Genomic DNA, 20,358 nt, shown 5'->3' with positions numbered 1-20,358 from the left:
TTATCTCCTATCTACCTCACCTTCTGGAACACAGGGCATGCTTGGTAATATCTATCATAAAATATTGGGGGGTGGGTGGGTAGGTAAATCACATGTCAAGGCACAGACTCACCATTTGAATGGCAATCCCCATCAGTCTTTTTTTTTTTTGCCTCTTCTTGAACCCTGGATTATTTCCTGAAGCCCCCCCCCCCACTATGTCAGCTGTTGCTCTGCTTCCCTCTCTTCTGCTTCCCTCTCCTCCTCTGCCTCTCCCATAATTTCACAACTTTTCAGAATCGTCTCTGATAGAGACACATGCCCAGCTGGCATGTTCTCTCCCTCCTGGTCGATCGTTCGGGAGCTTCAAAAGCTTTCTTCAGCCCGAACATCACAGCGACGGATACCAAGAGGCGTCAGCACACTTAGGAACAGCAGAGTGTTAGCAGTTTGCGTAACATACTCAATAGCTCAGCATTTTGGCTAAACTACTTTATTCACATATAATACACTTGGAGCATTCTGACTTAGCTCCTTCCTCTTTCTCATCAAACAGCAAAGAGAGAAAGGACAAAGGACAAACGGAACACAGTAACATAAACATCCTGTCTCCGTCACTTCCCACTATGTGGAAGTAAAGCATATGCCATCATGTGATCACTTGTAAAGAAACTAAAGATATGAACAATTCAAATAAATGGAAATTATGGGAAATGTACTGATATGCATATGCAGTTTTAGGGGAAATGTTATAAGAACCCATGTAGGGGATTCGGAGAGTCTCATGAAATTATATGTTCAATTTTTTGTTTTTTTTACTACTTTCTTTTTGTGTGTAAAAACCAATAAAAATATTTCAGAAAAAAAATTAATGCATTAGTCTTTTAAGTTGTGAGAAGACTTTTTCCTCTTCTCACCACCAGTCCATGCTTTTCCCAGTTCTTCTGCTTTCCTGTTACAGGCATATAGGAAGCTGTCAAATACCAAGACAGACCATAGATCCATCTACTGTAGTAGTCGCTGCTGATTGGCAGCACATGCCCAGGGTTTTCCTGCCCCCCCCCCCGGTAAAAAGACCGCTCGGCGGATGTTTATTTTTGTATTATTGTAGCTATTTGTTTTATTACTGTGGGATTTCCAGAAGAAAGCATTTGTAAAAATTAAAATAAAAATAAAAAACAATAAGTTGCATTACTGAAATAAATGCACTTTTCGACGATATTCTCCTGGGATACAGCAGGCTCTGCACTGCCCCCCAAAGCATTGCGGGCTTGCAGGATGCCGGAGCAGAATGGGGCTCGGAATTGCCAGCTGTTTGGTTTCGGCTGAGCTTGTGTCAGACTCCTCCTCCCAGAGCAATTGACTCCCTCTGGGGAAAATCCCTGGGCCCCTAGGAGTTGGCCCCTATGGATGCCCCTTTCCCAGCGTGGGAGCCTAGCCAAGCGTTGCCATGTGCTGAATCTGGCGGGATCTCACGGCGGGATCCGGATCCCTCCCAGTGCCTCCCCCGCTTTTTCCCTGGGCAGGAATCCCCGAGCGGCGAGGCCACATAAGGGTTAAAGGGAGCGAGAGAGCTGGGCTGCCTAGAGCGGTCTGCAAAAGGCCCCTCTTTCCGTCTCCTCGTCTCGTCCCCTTTTTTCCGCTTGTCTTGGGAGGCCTCTGGGGCGGTGAGTCCTTTGGGCAAAGGGGAGCCTGGGGGCGATGGGGGTGCAGAGGAGGCTGTTGGGGGGGCACTGAGAGACCCACCTACGACCCCCGGGGGGAGGGGGTTATTTGGGGGGGGGGCTCAGAAGTGGGAGCCCCATGATAAGTGGTGGCTTCAAGTGGGGAAAGAGGGTGGGCGCCTATATTTGGCAGGTGCATTGCTTGCGACCTCTGCATTGCGGGGGGTTGGACTAGATGACCCTCAGGGTCCCTTCCAGCTCCACAGTTCTATGGTTCCATGGGGCCGTGAGGGCTTTGGCCCCCACAATAAAACACTTGATTGGGGGTGGGTGGGTGGGTGTCTGTGCACTGTGTCATGTGATCAGTTATGTGGGGCGGGTATTTCCTCCCCCCCCCCAACCAATGTTTAATTCAAGTTGGCACCCCTGGGGTGGAGAGAGAGAGAGAGACACGTGGCCTTTGGGCAAAAGGGCTCCATATTGGGTGCTGGCAGGGAAATCTCCGGAGGGGCTGCCTTGGCTTCTCCCTCCGGCCCAGCACTCTCCTTAAAGTCACATCCAAAAATGGGGGGAAGGGGAGTCCCAATTCCTCCCCCCCTTTCCTACTTGGAAACTGAATCTTTCCCGCTGGGACTGGGGGCTCCCAAGGTAGGATGCTGCACAACTCCGAATTAGACCATTGGTTCTCCTGGGTCAGTGTTGCTGACACAGACTGGCAGCAATGTTTCTTTGGGGTTTCGCAGGCAGGGAGTTCCTCTCAGCCCTATCTGGCTGGGGATTGATCCTGGCAATTTTATGCATGCAAAGAAGCTTCCCACCTAAATCTGGTTGGCCACCCTGAGGTCAGGAGGCTGACTAGGTGGGCCATTTGGCCTGATCCAGCAGGACTCTGGTGATGTTCTTAAGAGTTGCACCCCTTTCCCCTAAATGGGTGGGGGGAGAAGGAGGGCGACTGCAGTGCCAGAGTTCCAAGATGGCAAGCACAAAAGTAAAAAAAGCCCTGGCTGGAGGGAGGGAGGGGAACATCCTTCTCCGAAGTCTCACCTGGTGCATGTTTCTGGCTGTCAGAAAAGGAGGAATAGGCAGAGCAGACCTGTGCAGATTTACTCATAAGGAAGCCCCGGCGGGGAGAGGACAGATTGAATCGGTATCACAAAAAAAAAAACCTTTAAAAATGGGGCTCCTGTTGGGAAGGGGGAACGGGCTTCTCTGGGGCAGGAGAATGTTTTGGGCAAGAGAATCCCTGAAGGGACTCTTGAGGCTCCCTTTGCGTCTTCTTCCCTCCCAGGAACCTGCAGCTTCTGAGCTCCTCAGGAAGGACCAAAGAGGCTGATCCTGCAAACCTAGCGAGGATGGAAGGAGGAAGATGGACAGTTGACTTGGTCAGGCTGCCTTATCATCCCTCCCCAAAACAGTTGAGCATTCCCTCCCAGGACCCTCAGAGAGATCTGGTGAGTTTCAGGGGGAAAGAGATGGGGGTAGGGGGTGGATAGAGACAGGAGGGGGAAAACACATTGGCAAGGGGAGAAGATCTCACAGGATTTTGATTTTACAGGTTTCCTCCCCACTACACGATTAAATGATGATTACTTAAAGTAATACATAAATATTGGTAAAGGGTGTTATGGAAAATCCTTTCAGTAATTATAGATTATTTATTTATTCGAAGCACCTCTACCACTTATATTTTTTCTAGACAATTATAATTATTTATGTAATTTATATATTGCCCTTCATACAAAGATGTTCCTTGGAACCCTAAAAGCATTTCCCCCCCTTTGCTCCAAAGCAGGTGACGCAGACAATCGACAGAACTCTGCAGAATGTGGAATGAGCTTCATTGCTGGTGGAGACCTTACAAACCATCAACAAACTCACGCAGGGAGTAAACCATTTCATTGTACTGTGTGTGGAAAGAGCTTTGGTCGGAAATATACGCTTGAACAGCACCAACAAACTCACACAGGGGAAAAACCATTTCAGTGTAATGAGTGTGGGAAGAGCTTTGGTCGGAAAAATACGCTTGAACAGCACCAACAAACTCACACAGGGGGGAAACCATTTCAGTGTAATGAGTGTGGGAAGAGCTTTGGTCGGAAATATACGCTTGAACGGCACCAACAAACTCACACAGGGGGAAAACCATACAAATGTATGGAGTGTGGAAAGTCTTTTGGCTACAAATCACACCTTACCAGACACCAGCGAATTCACACAGGGGAGAAGCCTTTTAAATGCATGGAATGCAAAAAGTGCTTCAGCGTAGGTAGAGACCTTTCAAGACATCTACAAATACACACAAGGGAGAAACCCTTTAAATGTATGTTGTGTGGGAAATGTTTCAGTGACGAAGGAAACCTTGCAAGACACCAACTAACTCACACAGGGGAGAAGGCATGGCAATGTATGGAGTGTCGAAAGTCGTTCAGTCAGAAATCACACCTTACCACACACCAGCGAACTCACACAGGGGAGAGACCATTTAAATGCATGGAGTGCGGAAAGGACTTCAATGAAAATCCAAAGCTTAAGATACACCTACGAACTCACACAGGGGAGAAACCTTTTAAATGTCTGGAATGCGGAAAGGGCTTTAATCAGAGTGGACACCTTACTGTACATCAACGTATTCATACAGGGGAGAAACCCTTGAAATGTATGGAGTGTGGGAAGAGCTTCCGAGAAGGTTCAGCATTTAGTGTACATGTACGAACTCACACAGGGGAGAAACCTTTTAAATGTTTGGAGTGTGGAAAGTGCTTCATTGCTAGTGGAACACTTCGGAAACATCAGCGAATTCACACGGGAGAAACCCTTGAAATGTATGGAGTGTGGGAAGAGCTTCCGAGAAGGTTCAGCATTTAGAGTACATTTACAAACTCACACAGGGGGGAAACCATTTCAGTGTATTGAGTGTGGAAAGTGCTTCATTGCTAGTGGAGCACTTCGGAAGCACCAGCGAATTCACACAGGGGACAAGCCACTTGTATAAAGGTTAAAGCTTCCTGGGAAATGATATATAATTAATTGAAAAGGATGTTTAAAATAACATTTGTAAAAAAAACAAAAATGGGTGGGTGGGAATTATAGGGATAGAACTACCCAAACTGTACCAGTGTACCAAACTGTACCTAAACTAAACCAGTGTTGAAACAATGATTCTTCAACATCAGCTTCTTTGGACTGGTCATGTTGTGCGGACGCCTGATGATCGTCTTCCAAAGCAACTACTCTATTCCAAACTTAAAAATGGAAAGCGTAATGCTGGTGGTCGACACCCACCACCCCGAGCGCTCTCTCTCTCCCCCTCGCAAAAAAGACTCCCCCACCCATGCGTGTTCTGACAAATCCCTCCCACCGCTTTATTCAGTTGGCTCTCTTCCTTAAGGGCAGATGTTTAGTTTCCACTGGAGGTATTTTTGTCTGCTGGTTTTTTTTTGCTCCTCAGTGTTAGCACAGAGTTTTGGCCAGCCACGTGTTTACTTACATTGGATAATGGAGCATGTGACTCATCTCTCCTTTGTTTTACTATAGCGTCTGTTCCTTTGACGTCCACCAGAGGGAGCTATTTTCTTCACGTCCAACATAGGGAGTAAAATCATGTTTTTACCTGTGACAGGAGTAACAGCTATATAATCTAAGTGTATGCAAACACACACGTATTGGACTGGAACACTATGTCAAAATTTCACGTCAATCGGTCAAGTGGTTTAGGAGATTTTGGGACGGGCACAGACGGTCACTTACATTTTTATTTATATAGATGCAGAAATGGTGAAACTTAACAGAAGAATAAGAAATCAAGAAAACAAACTTTTTATGAAAGAATGGAAATGGTTTATTGAATAGTTACAGATAAACTGTAAACAGATACAGTAAGAACATTCATAGCATTATTGTAATAACCTGCAGTATTATAAGTGTATATTTGTAAGGTGGATGAATAAATGAGCAATTTAAGACAGTATGGATATGCAGCAGAAGATATGAAAAATAGATTTAAGGAACTGCGGAAAAAGAGGGAAGAGAGTCAAGTTTTGAAATCTTAAGATGATTGTAAATTTGATGAAATGTATAAATCGGAAAAGCATAAATAATTTAAAAACAAAACAAAAACACAACCTCCATGGTTGGTTGGTTCCTCCAACCATGGCAGAGGAGTGTTGGGCTGCGCTGGGGGCGCCTGCAGAGTGCCTGCTTTGTGCCCCCTCAAAAATCTTCCCCGGGGGCCACTGCCCTGCTGGCATCACCCCCCTGCTACGCCCCTGTCACAGGTTGGTTGTGGGAATAAGATGGAGAGGGGGGAGAAGAAGTGTGTACATTGCCCCGAGCTTGTTGTAGGAAAGGCAGGTTGCCAATGTTAAAATAATGCTATGCAACCTATTGGGGGTGCCAATGAAGAAAATATTGTGTGTGGGGGGGTCCAGGTAATCTCCGTCCCGCATAATTGATCACATGACGCAGTGCACCCCCCCCCCAATTGAATGGCAATGCCCATCAAACTGAGGGGGGAAGGACCTGGCCCTCTCAAATATTTTATTGGGGGGGGGAGAGTGAAGCCCCCACGGCTCCTAGGGAGGTGGCTCCTGTGCAACACATTAAATCCACTAAAGCAGAGAGAAGGCGGAAGTAATTTACACCCTGTCGGGGAGAGGAAGAATGAACCTAGCCTTTCTAAGGAAGGAGCTGCCAAGCCAGGCAGGTAAAAGAGGGGGAAAGGAAAGATGCTATGGGGGGAGGGGAGGGGGGATGCTCTTGAGTTGCAGATCTTGCCTGTTCTTCCAGAGACGCCTTTGCAAAGGGCTTGCATCCTGAGTGTGGTCCATTTTTCTGCAAGAGCATTTAATGCCAACACACACACACACACACACACACACACACTGCCGTGAAAGTGATGCCCACGGGGCCCCTATCCTCCAGCCCGTCTGCTTTTGCACCGCAGCCTCAAATCCAGCGCCCCTCTCCGCGGGATCCGGATCCCTCCTCTTTGACACTGGCGAGGCGCTCGCGAGGCGCGCAGGTAGTAGTGCTATTTGGGTGGGCGAGGGAGCCCATGGTAGGGTTAAGCGAATGGAGAGTCGTCCACCTGCCTAGAGTGGCCTGGAACGGGACCCTCCCTCTATCCCCCCACCTCCCCTCCCCTCCCCTCCCCTCCCCGCTCGTCTTGGGTGGTCCCTCCCGATGCAGAGCAAGGTGCGCACGGCAGAGATGCGACGCGCAGGGCGAGGGGTGAGTCGTGCCAAGGGGGACCTTTGGGCACAGGGGAGATTTCGTGGGTGGGGGAGCCGAATACGAGGATGTTGGGGGGCTGAGGGAGGAGTGGAAGGATCTCTGGGAGGGAAGCCCACATCTCCTTTAAGTCACATCCCTACACGAGGCGTGGGGGCCTCCTATCCCGCCCCCCCAAAAGCCTTTCTTCCCTGGAAGCTGGATTCCTGCCCGCCTCCTCCTATTGGAGAAGCCGGAGCTCCTGCGAGGCAGCGCTTCGGTCGATGTGGGTCAGAATTGCTTAGGGTTGCTGCCTTTGTTCTGGCAAAATACGCGCAGGGCGATGAGGGGGGAACGATTCTTTATTAATATCATTTGGCGCTGAATTGACTTCAAAGCAATCCATCACAATCTACTGCAGCCCAACGGGACGCCCCTCTCTGGAATCTTATAATAAATTCCATTTTTCGTTTTCTTTTTACAAATAACATTCACCCAAATATAATATACACATTTAATGTCGACTCCCCCCCTCCGTCCTTTCCACGGTTCATACTGCTAATTTCTTTTCTATTACATATTATAATTCCCCCCTTCCCTATTTCTCCTTTTTATATGCAGATATTTCTTCCTGCATAATTTTCTGTCTTTCTTTGTGTGTGTAGCCACATTCTCTCCTAGGGCACATGACCGGGGGAGGGGCTTCAGTGGAAAGGAAGGCAGGCTGGAGGAAGGGAGTTTGTGGCTGGGGAAACCCTGCCAGATGGCTGAGGTAATAATAATAATAATTGTTGTTATTGTGGGTTTTTTAAAAATTGAAGTCACTGGGAGCTTGTGGCCAGGGAGGCTGCAATGCCAAACTCCCATCTAACACAGGCAAAAGTAGACACAAAAGGCATGACACTATTCTGATGATGATAATATTATGTATAATCCCACCCATCTAGACAGCTGGGTTTTCCTGCATGGTGGGTTTGAAGAGGGAGGCCCCCCTCTTTCACCATGGAAACTGTGTGTGGTAACTCCACACACAGGGAGACTTAGCCTTCAACAGCTAAACCTCTGGGGGCATTAAAATGCTTGCAGGGTCTCTGAGGCTCCCATTGCTTCTTCCTCCATCCCAGGACCCTGCAGCTTGCTTTGGTTTCTGAGCGCCTCACGAAGGATGAAAGAGGCTGATCCTGCAAACCTGGCGAGGACGGAAGGAGGAAGGTGGACGGTTGACCTGGTCAGGCTGTCTCCCACAACCTCTGACTGTTCTCTCCAAGGACCCTCAGAGAGATCTGGTGAGTTCCAGGAGAGTGGAGATAGGGACACAGATGGATCGATAGATGGATGGTAAAGAGGAAAAACATCCAGGCTTTTGAATTTTAGGTGCTATTTCCACTGCAGGACTGCTGGCTAGTTGCTGATATCCCCTTTTTGGACAAGGTTTTTAATTTTTTTTTTTAAAGTAACAAATACATTTATAACCAAATAAATGACAAATCCATAAACAGAGATTACTCTGCATCTCATGACTTCCCCCCTATCCCCTTCGTGGGTCCTAATATTACCATCTACAACTGCATATCCGTTCGTTGTCCATATTTTTTCTATCCATCTGAATTATCCATGATTTTAATACCTTACAAGTGTGGTTAAAATCCTGCTAATGTTTTCATCTGTTTACAATGGTCTCATAGATAAATTCACTTTTAATGTTCTTGTCCTCTTAGTTTTCTCAAGAAGGTCCTCTTTCAGGTCATCACCACCACCACAACAATAACAATAACAATAACAACAATTATGTTATTATTGATATCCCTGCCATCTAGGCAGCTGGGGTTTCTTGCATGGTGGGTTTCAGGAGAAAGACACCCCTCTTTCACCATGGAAACAGTGAAAGACTTACCCCTCAACAGCTAAATGTCTGTGGCAGGAAAATGCTTGCAGGTCTCTTAAGCTCCTCCTGAAGCTCTGAAGCTCCTTCTGAAGCTCTGAAGGTCTTCTTCCTTCTCAGGAACCTGCAGCTTGTTTTCGCTTCTGAGCTCCTCAGGAAGGATGAGAGAGTCTGATCCTGCAAACCTAGCGAGGATGGAAGGTGGAAGGTGGACGGTTGACCTGGTCAGGCTGCCTCCTGCATCCCTCCCCAAAACTGTTGAGCGTTTCCTCCCAGGGCCCTCAGAGAGATCTGGTGAGTTGCAGGGGGAAAGAGATGGGGGCAGGGATGGATGGAGACAGGAGCGGGGAAACACATTGGCAAGGTGTTGGACAAATCTGTCCCGGGGATCTTTAGAAGAAGAAGAGGAAGAAGAAGAAGAGTTTGGATATGATATCCAACTTTATCACTACCCACAGAGTCTCAAAGCGGCTAACATTCTCCTTTCCCTTCCTCCCCCACAACAAACACTTTGTGAGGTGAGTGGGGCTGAGAGACTTCAGAGAAGCGTGACTAGCCCAAGGTCACCCAGCAGCTGCATGTGGAGGAGCGGAGACACGAACCCGGTTCCCCAGATTAGGAGTCTACCGCTCTTAACCACTACACCACACTGGCACACTGACCCAGAGGGCATCAAATTACTCTGTGTCAAAAAGGAGTCTACACCACGACCAGGCAGATTCCAGAGGTATGTTTCAGAGGTCAGGCAAACCGAAATCCATTCACTGAGCACCCACACACAGCCATGTGGTCCACACAAACCGAGCTCCAACATCAAGCTGGCAAAAAAATTTTAAGACACTAATTCTTATAAGTGTCATATAATAAAATAAGGGCATTTTTCATTTCTTTAGTCCATTTCCAGTTCTTTATGTTCTCTTTTATGGGAGAATTATACAAGGACTGTGCCAGCCCTCATATAGTGGTATCCAGTTTCGACAGATCCTGTTAGTACCAAAGATGACCTTAGGGCTTTGGGGCTCATAGGGAGTGGATTATCCAAGATAACTTGAACTATGTCTGTTCCAAGGCCCTGGTCCTGTTTCTCAATTCATATCAAATAAAAGTCACTCGTTCTTTTCCAATCTGGGCTTTATCCTTAGATATTTTCTATCCTGCTTCTCCTTAATGATTTAACAAGGGGATGGTGGCATCTATGCATTGCTCCTATTCTTTGGCTTGTCATCCGCATATGATTTCAGGGTGCTGGGCTTTCCATCCCTCTAAGTTCCTTTGCAACTGTCCTCCAAAATGTGTAGGCGATGCCATGAAACCTTGGTGAAATCCTGTCCATTGTAACTTTCAATCCTCTCCTTATTTCCAATGACAGCAGATATGACTGATTAACAATCTTTGCTCCAAATTTTAATCTAGCACGGAAGGGTATTGCATTTTTGCTCTTGCAGAGCTGCCTCCTGACCATAACTCAGAATTGCCCCAGGGAGTTCCCCAGTTCCTCCCACTTCCCCTCTCTGGCACTCTGGGTTTTCAGCTGCACAAAGTGTCGCTTTATAATTTGAACCCTCTACCTTTGATACTATTAATATCATTTATTTCCGTTTAAAGCTAATTTCAGCTTGAAGCTTAGTTAATATGTCTCGCCCCAACAATGCCACCGGGCGAGTTTCAGTTAACATTTTCTAAATGCATGTTTCCAGTTTTTTGTGAGGGTAGGGACAGAAACAGAAAATGCTACCCAACCTTCAAGCTCTTCAACTAACACATTTTTGCTACTTAGTTCAACATGCTTAATTCTTAATATCATGAAATCATGGGGCTGCAAAGGTGGAAGGTATCCTTAAAGGTCATCCAGTCCAACCCCCTTTACAATGCAGGGGGTGTTCAGCAAACATACATATCAATATCAATGCTTCTATAGTGGCACCCCTGATTTGGAGTTTTACCATGGCGTCCCCTTAGTATTTTTCCAGGAGGTGCTGGACCCCTGATTCCCCTAATCCTGGAGGCCATCGGCCCTCATAGCTCCTTATCCTCTCCTCTCCTGTTCCTGTTCCTGCTCCTGTTCCTCTCCAATCTGTCACATCCTCTAACCTTTTACAACATTCCCTTTTCCAATCTCCTGTCTGCTTGCAATAGGCGCAAACATTCCTTTCCCCTAGTCTTGTCCATCTCACTTCTTTGAGCCTCTTTTACTACAGCTGCCATCATCTTGTCCTGCCGTTTCTCTGCCTTTTTACTTTCCTCTTTTCAAAACAGCTACTTCTCACATCCGTCCTTCAACTCACATATCCTGAACACAATCTGGGGATCCGGATCGAAGGATGAAAACTATGGTATTAAAATGACCTATAATTGTTTTGACCTTGCCTTGTGAAGGAGAATGGATTCACAGTTCTAACTTATGAGACTGGCCATCTCTGGAGTCTGTGATCCAATTTTACTTCACAAGGGAAATAAAAAGGAGATATTGAAAGGGGATCAATTCCCATGAAGAGATGCGATGTGGAAAGTGGTGAGAATAGTGAAGGGAAAGTTAGAGGTCAGAACTGGTGTATTGTAGCAAAGTAGTTGTATGATTGTAAGAAGGAAGGCTAGAATAGAGAGCCTGCAGGAAGCCAGCTTGTCTTTTGCTGTGGCTAAGGACAGGTCTCACTCAGTTACTGCCTTCAGTGGGATGTACCTTGGCGGGGTTCTTGGATTGAACCTCACCCTTCTCAGTCAAGTCATCCCGTACCCCCCGGGCAATGGTCAAGTATCATGAACTATCCTGCCCTCCTCTGAGACCTTTTTAATTCATTGTTTCTCTGTTACCCGCACCTTTCTATCCCCTGTGGACATTGGCTTTCAAGCCCTATTTGGAGAGACAGGTGCCTTTTAGGTCTCCTTATTGCAGTTTTAACCTATACTCTCCCACATGGGTAAATATTCAATGTTCCGCATCCAGAGTGTACTTACAGCCAACACCTTCGCGTCCAGAGTCCCTAGTCCAGAACTGATCAGTGTAGAGCATGGGTAGGCAAACTAAGGCCTTGGGGCCACATCTGGCCCAATCACCTTCAAAATCCAGTCCGCGGATGGTCCAGGAATCAGCGTGTTTTTACGTGAGTAGAATGTGTGCTTTTATTTAAAATGCATCTCTGGGTTATTTGTGGGGTATAGGAATTCGTTCATTTTTTCCTTCTTCAAAATATAGTCGTCGTCGTCCAAACAAGGTCTGAGGGACAGTGGACTGGCCCCCTGCTGAAAAAGTTTGCTGACCCCTGGTGTAGAGTCTCACAGGTGTCCCCTTAATTCGGTGGCCCTTTCGAGGTCCAAGCGGCAACGGAACTCCGTTGGACCGGTCATGCGCTAAAGGTGTTGTCTGGGATTCGCCAGGTGAGGTTGGCGATCTGGGTTTACCTGCCTGCATGCTCTGCCAAAATTGTTGGACAAATTTTGTCCCAGGGAATCTTTACCCAGAGGGCGTCAATTGACTCATTTTAAGGATCTCCAGCAATTAAACTCAGGTTGTAAAACATTCTTGTGCGTAGATAAACAGTTCTGTGAAGGGGGCCCTCCTTTGGGCTGTTTGTGATACTCTTTGCTCACAGAACCTTAAGGCAGGCATGGTCAGTGTGGCATGGTCAGTGTGGTGTGGTGGTTAAGAATGGTGGACTCTTAATCTGGTGAACCGGGTTCGCGTCTCCGCATCTCCACATGCAGCTGCCGGGTGAACTTGGGCCAGTCACACTTCTCTGAAGTCTCTCAGCTCCACTCACCTCACAGAGTGTTTGTTGTGGGGGAGGAAGGGAAAGGAGAATGTTAGCCTCTTTGAGACTCCTTAGGATAGTGATAAAGTGGGATATCAAATCCAAACTCCTCCTCCTCCGCTTCTTCTTCTTCTTCTTCTTCTTCTTCTTCTTCTTCTTCTTCTTCTTCTTCTTCTTCTTCTTCTTCTTCTTCTTCTTCCTTCCTTAAGAATAAAATTCATTTTTATTCATTTCTTCCACATTGGGGGAGCACAGTGGCTGGGGAAACCCTGCCGGATGGGCGGGGTAATAATAATAATAATTGTTATTACTGTGTTTTTTTAAATTAAAGTCATTGGGAGCTTGTGGCCAGGGAGGCTGCGGTGCCAAAACTCCCATCTAACAGAGATAAAAGTAGGTGCAAAAGGCATGACTCCATGGAAACTGTGTGTGGTAACTCCAGGGAGACTTGCTCTTCAACAGCTAAACCTCTGGGGCAGGAAATAATAATAATAATAATAATAATAATAATAATAATAATAACCAAATATTAAAAACAGTACAGCATCAGACATTAAAAACTTCCCTAAACAGGGCCGCCTTCAGTTGTTTTTTAAAAAGAAAATAGTTGCTTATTGCCTCGACATCTGCTGGGAGGGCGTTCCACAGGACGGGCGCCACTACTGAGAAGGCCCTCTGCCTGGTTCCCTGCAACTTGGCTTTTTGCAATGAGGGAACCGCCAGAAGGCCCTCGGTGCTGGATCTCAGTGTCCGGGCTGAATGATGGGGGTGGAAATGCTCCTTCAGGTATACAGGAAAATGCTTGCAGGTTCTCTGAGGCTCCCTTTGCTTCTTCCTCCCTCACAGCACCATGCAGCTTGCTTTGGCTTCTGAGCGCCTCGCGAAGGATAAAAGAGACTGATCCTGCAAACCTAGTGAGTATGGAAGGAGGAAGGTGGATGGTAGACCTGGTCAGGCTGCCTCCTGCATCTCTCCCCAAAACAGTTGAGCATTCCCTCCCAGGGCCCTCTGAGAGATCTGGTGAGTTGCAGGGGATAAGAGATGGGGGCAGGGATGGATAGAGACCAGGAGGGGGGGAAGGGGAGAAGATGGAGAGGAGAGAAAAGGCAGGGAGAAGGAAGCAGAGAGGCCTTCTCTCATGCTCCTCTTTGTTTCTGGAATCTGCTTTCATAGAGAAGCCAGAAACCTTTTAATCTCACAGGATTTCGATTTTACATGTTTTCCCCCCACTACATGATTAAATGATGATGATGACCTAAACTAATACAGAAATAGAGGTAAAGGTGCTTGGAAATGCTTTACGTAAATATGTATTTATTTATTTAATTTATTAAATTCATATATCACCCTTCATACAAAAATGTTCCTTGAAACCCTAAAAAGCATTTCCCCCTTTGCTCCAAAGCAGGTGACGCAGACCATCGAGAGAACTCTGCAGAATGTGGAAGGAGCTTCATTGCAAACCATCAACAGACTCACACAGGGGAAAAACTATTTCAGTGCGATGAGTGTGGAAAGTCTTTTGGCTACAAATCACACCTTACCACACACCAGCGAACCACACACCAGCAAACTGAAAAACCATTTAAGTGTACTGTGTGTGGAAAGAGCTTTGGTCGGAAACATACACTTAAAAAGCACCAACGAATTCACACGAGGGAAAGACTATTTAATCATGCAGGGGGAAAACAATATGAATGTGTGGAATGTGGGAAGTGCTTCAGGCAGAGTGGAAAGCTTACAAGACACCAGTGGATTCACACAGGAGAGAAACCATTTAAATGTATGGAGTGTGGAAAGAGCTTCAGCGAAAGTTGGTCCCTTAAAATTCATCATCGAAGTCACACAGGGGAGAAACCATTTAAATGTATGGAGTGTGGAAAGAGCTTTAAACAGAGTGGGGAGCTTAATTTACACCATCGAACTCACACAGGGGAGAAACCATTTAAATGTACGGAGTGTAAAAAGAGCTTCAGTGACGGGGGAACACTTAGAAAACATCAACTAATTCACACAGGGGAAAAGCCATTTACTTGTACGGAGTGTGGAAAGAGATTCCGTCATAGTAGTTCACTTCGAATACATGAAAGGAGTCACACAGGGGAGAAACCATTTGAATGTCTAGAGTGTGGGAAGTGGTTCAGTCGAAAGACACACCTCACTTCACATCAGAGAACTCACACGGGGGAGAAACCATTTAAATGTTTGGAATGTGGAAAGACTTCCAGTGATAGTCAAAAGCATGCAGATCATCAACGAATTCACACAGGGGAGAAACCATTTAAATGTATGGAGTGTGGAAAGCGGTTCAGTCGTAGCAGCTCACTTAGTTTACATCAGCGAACTCACACAGGGGAGAAACCATTTAAATGTATGGAGTGTGGAAAGAGTTTCCGTCAGGGTGCAAACCTTAGAACACACCTGCAAACTCACACAGGGGCTAAACCATTTAAATGTATGGAGTGTGGAAAGAGTTTCCGTCAGAGTGCACACCTTTCTACACATCAATATACTCACACAGGGGTGAAACACTTTAAATGCTTGGACTGTGGAAAGAGCTTCAGTCAACGTAATAAACTTAGTGAACATCAGAGAATTCACACAGGGGAGAAACCATTTAAATGCATGCAGTGTGGGAAGAGGTTCACTCATAGTGGAACCCTTAGAACACACCGGCAAACTCACACTGGGGTGAAAAACTTTAAATGCTTGGAGTGTGGAAAGTGCTACAGCCGACGTGATAAACTTAGTACACATCAGAGAACTCACACAGGAGAATCCATTTAAATGTATGGAGTGTGGAAAGAGTTTCCGTCAGAATGTACACCTTACATTACAGAAACATACTCACACAGGGGTGAAACACTTTGAATGCTTGGAGTGTGAACATCAGAGAAGTCACACAGGGGAGAAACCATTTTAATGTGTGGTGGTATAGTAAATGTTTCACTTGATGTTCAGTCTTTTACGTAGAATTCTAGAGTTGACCCTGGACATAATTTGAGGGATTTTTGGATGGGGCACTGTGGAAACCCATTCGCTGTATTTTGTTCACTTCTCTGGAACAAATGAACTTCAAAGGCAGACTAGCTTACAATGCAACAAGAGATTCAGTGCCGTCACTTGTGGACTGAATCAGGGCAATGGATATTGTTCAGGTTTGTGAACTTTGCCTTGGAAACAGAACATGTTCCACTTCCTGTTGAGTGTGTTCCGTTTGTAAATTGAGACCCCTCTGCTAATCAGAGGCTTCCTGTTGAGTCCGGAGCACCCACACAACACAGAGGTGATATTTGGAGCTTTTGTTTTTGCTATTTTTGTTTGTGTGGCTTTCTCATTTTCATTTTTTTTTTACGGTGACTTGTTCTTCGTTATATGGTACTGACTTTTGACTGACTTGTGACTTCATTTTTGTGACTGGCTTGTGACTTATGACTGTGGCTTTTGACATCTGAAGGCAGCCCTGTTTAGGGAGGCTTTTAATGTTTAATAGATTATTTCATTTTTCTGTTGGAAGCAGCGCGGAGTGGCTGGGGAAACCCAGCTAGATGGGCGGGGTATAATTAATTTATTATTATTATTATGACTTGTTTTTGTGACTGTGTGGAACCCAGTTCAGCTACTGGTTGATTGTGTGACTGCAGAAATGGATAAAAGCCCCCCCATCCAAACAATTACTATCATCAGTGCACGTAAGAAAAAATAGTAATTTTAATTTTTATCATCTACAATACTGTCTTGTTTATTTTATTGTACAGTACATTGATTATTGCCTTTTATGGATCAATGGTCTCGTTAGATAGTAAAATTCATGTTAAATTGCTGTTTTAGTGGTTTTTCATTATCTGGAACAGATTAATCCAGGCCCAAACTCGGCCCTCCAGATGTTTTGGGACTACAACTCCCACCATCCCTAGCTAACAGGACCAGTGGTCAGGGATGATGGGAGTTGTAGTCCCAAAACATCTGGAGGGCTGAGTTTGGGGATGCCTGGATTAATCCATTTTCCATTACTTTCTATGGGAAAGCACACCTTGGTTTAAGACTTCCTGAACAGATTAAGTTTGTAAACCAAGGTACCACACTGATTTTGTGTGTGAAACAGCTATTAATAAAATAATTATTCCCGTCTATACTTTTCTGCATCCTATTTCTTTCTGACTCTAGCCACAACCATCAGTATATGTTTACCTGTAACTCAATATAACACTTCATGTACGGTCATATCTCCACAACCGAACGCTTCGACTTCCGAAGGTTTCGACTTCCGAACTCGACAACCCCTGGAAGTATTTTCTCTGCGCGTGCCAGGCGCGCGTATTCTGCACCTGCACAGTGCGGCGCGCGCGGTCAGCGCATACGCAGAAGCGCAAAAATCACGCTTTGTGCATGCGCCAAAGTGACGCTTCGAGAACTGAAAACCTCGACTTACAAAGAGGGCCGCGGAACGAAGACGTACCACTTTATCTGAAGAAGTAGAAGATTGTAGCTTTTGTTTGGGTGCCATAAGACTTGTGTTTGCTGTGACAAACTAACAAAGCTACCCGCTCTTAATTTTATTTCATAAGAACTTCGTGAATCATATTACTAGAAAATCTTCATATGTGGTCTGGGAGAAATATAAAGATGTTTTAGAGCCAAAAACACCTTGGTAGATTTCACCAATTGAAGCATTTGCAGTAAAAAGAAAAAAATACGAAGGGAGATTGGCCAATATATAAAACTTTATTAAAGGAAGAAGAAAATCAATGAAAACTAAAAAGCTTTGAAGAGATGAGAGAACAGATAGCAGACTGGTTCCAATACTATCAATTATTTGAAACGATTAAAATAGACGAAAAGAGGGGGGGGGGGCTTTGAGAAAGAGACTTCTAGATTGGAAGCAGATTTGGTCAACTCAAAAATGAAAACTCTATCTAAAATGTATTGACTCCTTCTTGAGTCAGCGTGGTGTAGTGGTTAAGAGCAGTGGACTTGTAATCTGGTGAACCAGGTTCGCGTCTCCGCTCCTCCACATGCAGCTGCTGGGTGACCTTGGGCTAGTCCCACTTCTCTGAAGTCTCTCAGCCCCACTCACTTCACAGAGTGTTTGTTGTGGGTGAGGAAGGGAAAGGAGATTGTTAGCTGCTTTGAGACCCCTTAAGGGGAGCAAAAAGCGGGATATCAAGTCCAAACTCTTCTTCTTGACTGGGAAGTCAAGGAGGAGGAGGTTAAAGCTGTCAGGATTAAATGGGCCCAGATGGTCCGCCCCCGCCACTTAATGGATCCAATTGGCTTCCAGAGAGTGGTAGGGGATGTTTTATCCCATGTTGCTGGCCTTTCAGCTGATTCCCTTGTGGCCCGCTGGAATGTGGAGTTAACCAGGGCTATTGACTGTCTGGCTCCGAAGCGCCCTCTCCGATTGCATGGAGCCCGGACAGCCCCGTGGTTTCCCCCGGAGCTGAGGGTGATGAAACAATCGCTGAGACGGCTAGAGCGCCGGTGGCGGAAAACTCATTCTGAATCAGATTGGACACAAGCTAGAGCTCAACTTCGAGCCTACCAACGACCTTCACCGTTTCTATTGCATCTGCAGAAAACAGTAGCAGGAGACTTTTTCAGGTGGTTCGCAATCTATAGGAACCACCTTCATAATCGGGGCCTGGTAGGGACCCCCAGACCTCCTGCAATGCTTTTGCAAAGTTTTTTGCAGATAAAGTTGCTCAGATTCGGAAGGTGGTAGACTCCACCGTGGGAGCAGGGCCAGGGCAGGAGAGTGCTAGAGCCCTGTCTAGTCATGTTATATGTGAGGTATAGTTGCAGGGAACCAGAGGGGCTTCTCGGTAGTGGCACCCGCCCTGTGGAACGCCCTCCCAGCAGATGTCAAGGCAATAAGCAATTATTTTACTTTTAGAAGACAACTGAAGGCGGCCCCGTTTAGGGAAGTTTTTAATGTTTGATATTTGGTTGGAAGCCACCCAGAGTGGCTGGGGAAACCCAGCCAGATGGGCAGGGTATAAATAATAAATTATCATTATTATTATTATTATTATTATTATTATTATTATTATTATTATCATTATTAGGGTATAACATAGATATGTAAGAATGGGAAAATGTATGGAATGTAAATTTGAAAATCACAGTGTGCTATACCTAGAGGGAAAATTCCCAAAAAATGCAATACTGTTGCTATTTGACCCCATGGAAACTTTCAGAAATGTATAAAAATGTTTCTACTAATCATTGGAGATGTGGCGAAGGAACAGACGCCATGTTCCATATGTGGTGGCAATGTTAAACATATACTGATGGTTGTGGCTGGAGTCAGAAATAAATAGGATGCCAAAAAGTATAGACGGGAATATTTATTTTATTAATAGCTGTTTCACACACAAAATCAGTGTGGTACCTTGGTTTACGAACTTAATCTGTTCAGGAAGTCTGAATCAAGGCGTGCTTTCCCATAGAAAGTAATGGAAAATGGATTAATCCAAGCATCCCCAAACTCGGCCCTCCAGATGTTTTGGGACTACAACTCCCATCATCCCTGACCACTGGTCCTGTTAGCTAGGGATGGTGGGAGTTGTAGTCCCAAAACATCTGGAGGGCCGAGTTTGGGGATGCCTGGATTAATCTGTTCCAGATAATGAAAAGCAACCACTAAAAAAGCAATTTAATATGAATTTTACTAACTAATGAGGCCACTGATCCATAAAAGGCAATAATCAATGTACTGTACAATAAAATAAACAAGACAGTATTGCAGATGATAAAAATTAATTCTTACGTGCACTGATGATAGTAATTGTTTGGATGAAGGGGCTTTTATCCATTTCTGCAGTCACACAATCAACCAGTAGCTGGGTTCCACAGTCTCAAAAATAAGTCATAATAATAATAAAAAAATAATTTATTATTTATACCCCACCCATTTGGCTGGGTTTCCCCAGCCACTCTGGGCGGCTTCCAACAGAAAAATGAAATAATATAATCTATTAAACATTAAAAGCCTCCCTAAACAGGGCTGCCTTCAGATGTCAGAAGCCACAGTCACAAGTCACAGTCAAAAGTCAGTACCATATAACGAAGAACAAGTCACAGTAAAAAAAATAAAAATGAAAAAGCCACACAAACAAAAACGCAAAAAATACCAAAAACAAAAGCTCCAAATATCACCTCTGTGTTGTGTGGGTGCTCCAGACTCAACAGGAAGCCTCTGATTAGCAGCGGGGGACTCAATTTACAAACGGAACACACTCAACAGGAAGTGGAACATGTTCTGTTTCCAAGGCAAAGTTCACAAACCCAAACACCTACTTACGGGTTTGCAGCATCCTTATTCCAAGTTGTTCATAAACTAAGCTGTTCTTAAACCAAGGTACCACTGTAGTTGGCATAGGAATCTGATTAGCCCGCATATTGTGAAAAATATACATTGCCCTGATTCAGTCCACAAGTGACGGCACTGAATCTCTTGTCGCATTGTAAGCTAGTCTCCCTTTGAAGTTCATTTGTTCCAGAGAAGTGAACAAAATACAGCGAATGGGTTTCCACAGTGCCCCATCCAAAAATCCCTCAAATTATGTCCAGGGTCAACTCTAGAATTCTATAATTCTACGTAAAAGACTGAACATCGAGACTGAACATTGTGTTTTATTCTATTGCTTTGGCATATTCCTCCTCTTTTTATGTGCAGGAGGGGAAATCTCTGTCCCTAATAGTGTGTCATTTACACCCTGAGTTTCCCTCTTGTGTCTACACTGTCAGAAACATGATGGAGGTGTGCATTATGCATGATGATGGGGAAAAGTCTTTCTCTGGCTTTAGTAATTCTAGAAACTTGTGGGGCCAATGCAATGAAGCTCAGTACGAGGAAGTTCATGACAAAGGAAAT

General features: G+C 45.4%; 1 protein-coding gene and 1 pseudogene across 2 annotated transcripts; both read left to right on the top strand.

Moving 5' to 3' along the window:
* The first annotated feature begins 2,036 nt into the window (after positions 1–2,036).
* On the top strand, positions 2,037–5,610 carry LOC118081343 (uncharacterized; annotated as a pseudogene). Its single transcript, XR_015948542.1, has 3 exons — positions 2,037–2,291; positions 2,932–3,094; positions 3,436–5,610. The product of XR_015948542.1 is annotated as an uncharacterized LOC118081343 (transcript).
* A 134-nt stretch (positions 5,611–5,744) lies between these two features.
* Positions 5,745–16,613, top strand: LOC118080189 (uncharacterized). Its single transcript, XM_088663845.1, is given in 6 exon segments — positions 5,745–6,345; positions 7,976–8,137; positions 8,854–9,027; positions 13,329–13,502; positions 13,888–15,259; positions 15,261–16,613. Coding segments are annotated over 6 exon segments (2,070 nt in total). The 5' UTR covers positions 5,745–6,302; the 3' UTR covers positions 15,406–16,613.
* Positions 16,614–20,358: the final 3,745 nt, after the last annotated feature.

Source organism: Zootoca vivipara, chromosome 2 (assembly GCF_965207765.1).
Source record: "Zootoca vivipara chromosome 2, rZooViv2.hap1.1, whole genome shotgun sequence".
In the NCBI taxonomy this organism is placed as follows: Eukaryota; Metazoa; Chordata; class Lepidosauria; order Squamata; family Lacertidae; genus Zootoca; species Zootoca vivipara.
The sequence above is the reverse complement of the archived record's forward strand: the minus strand, read 5'-3'. Positions and strand labels throughout refer to the sequence as shown.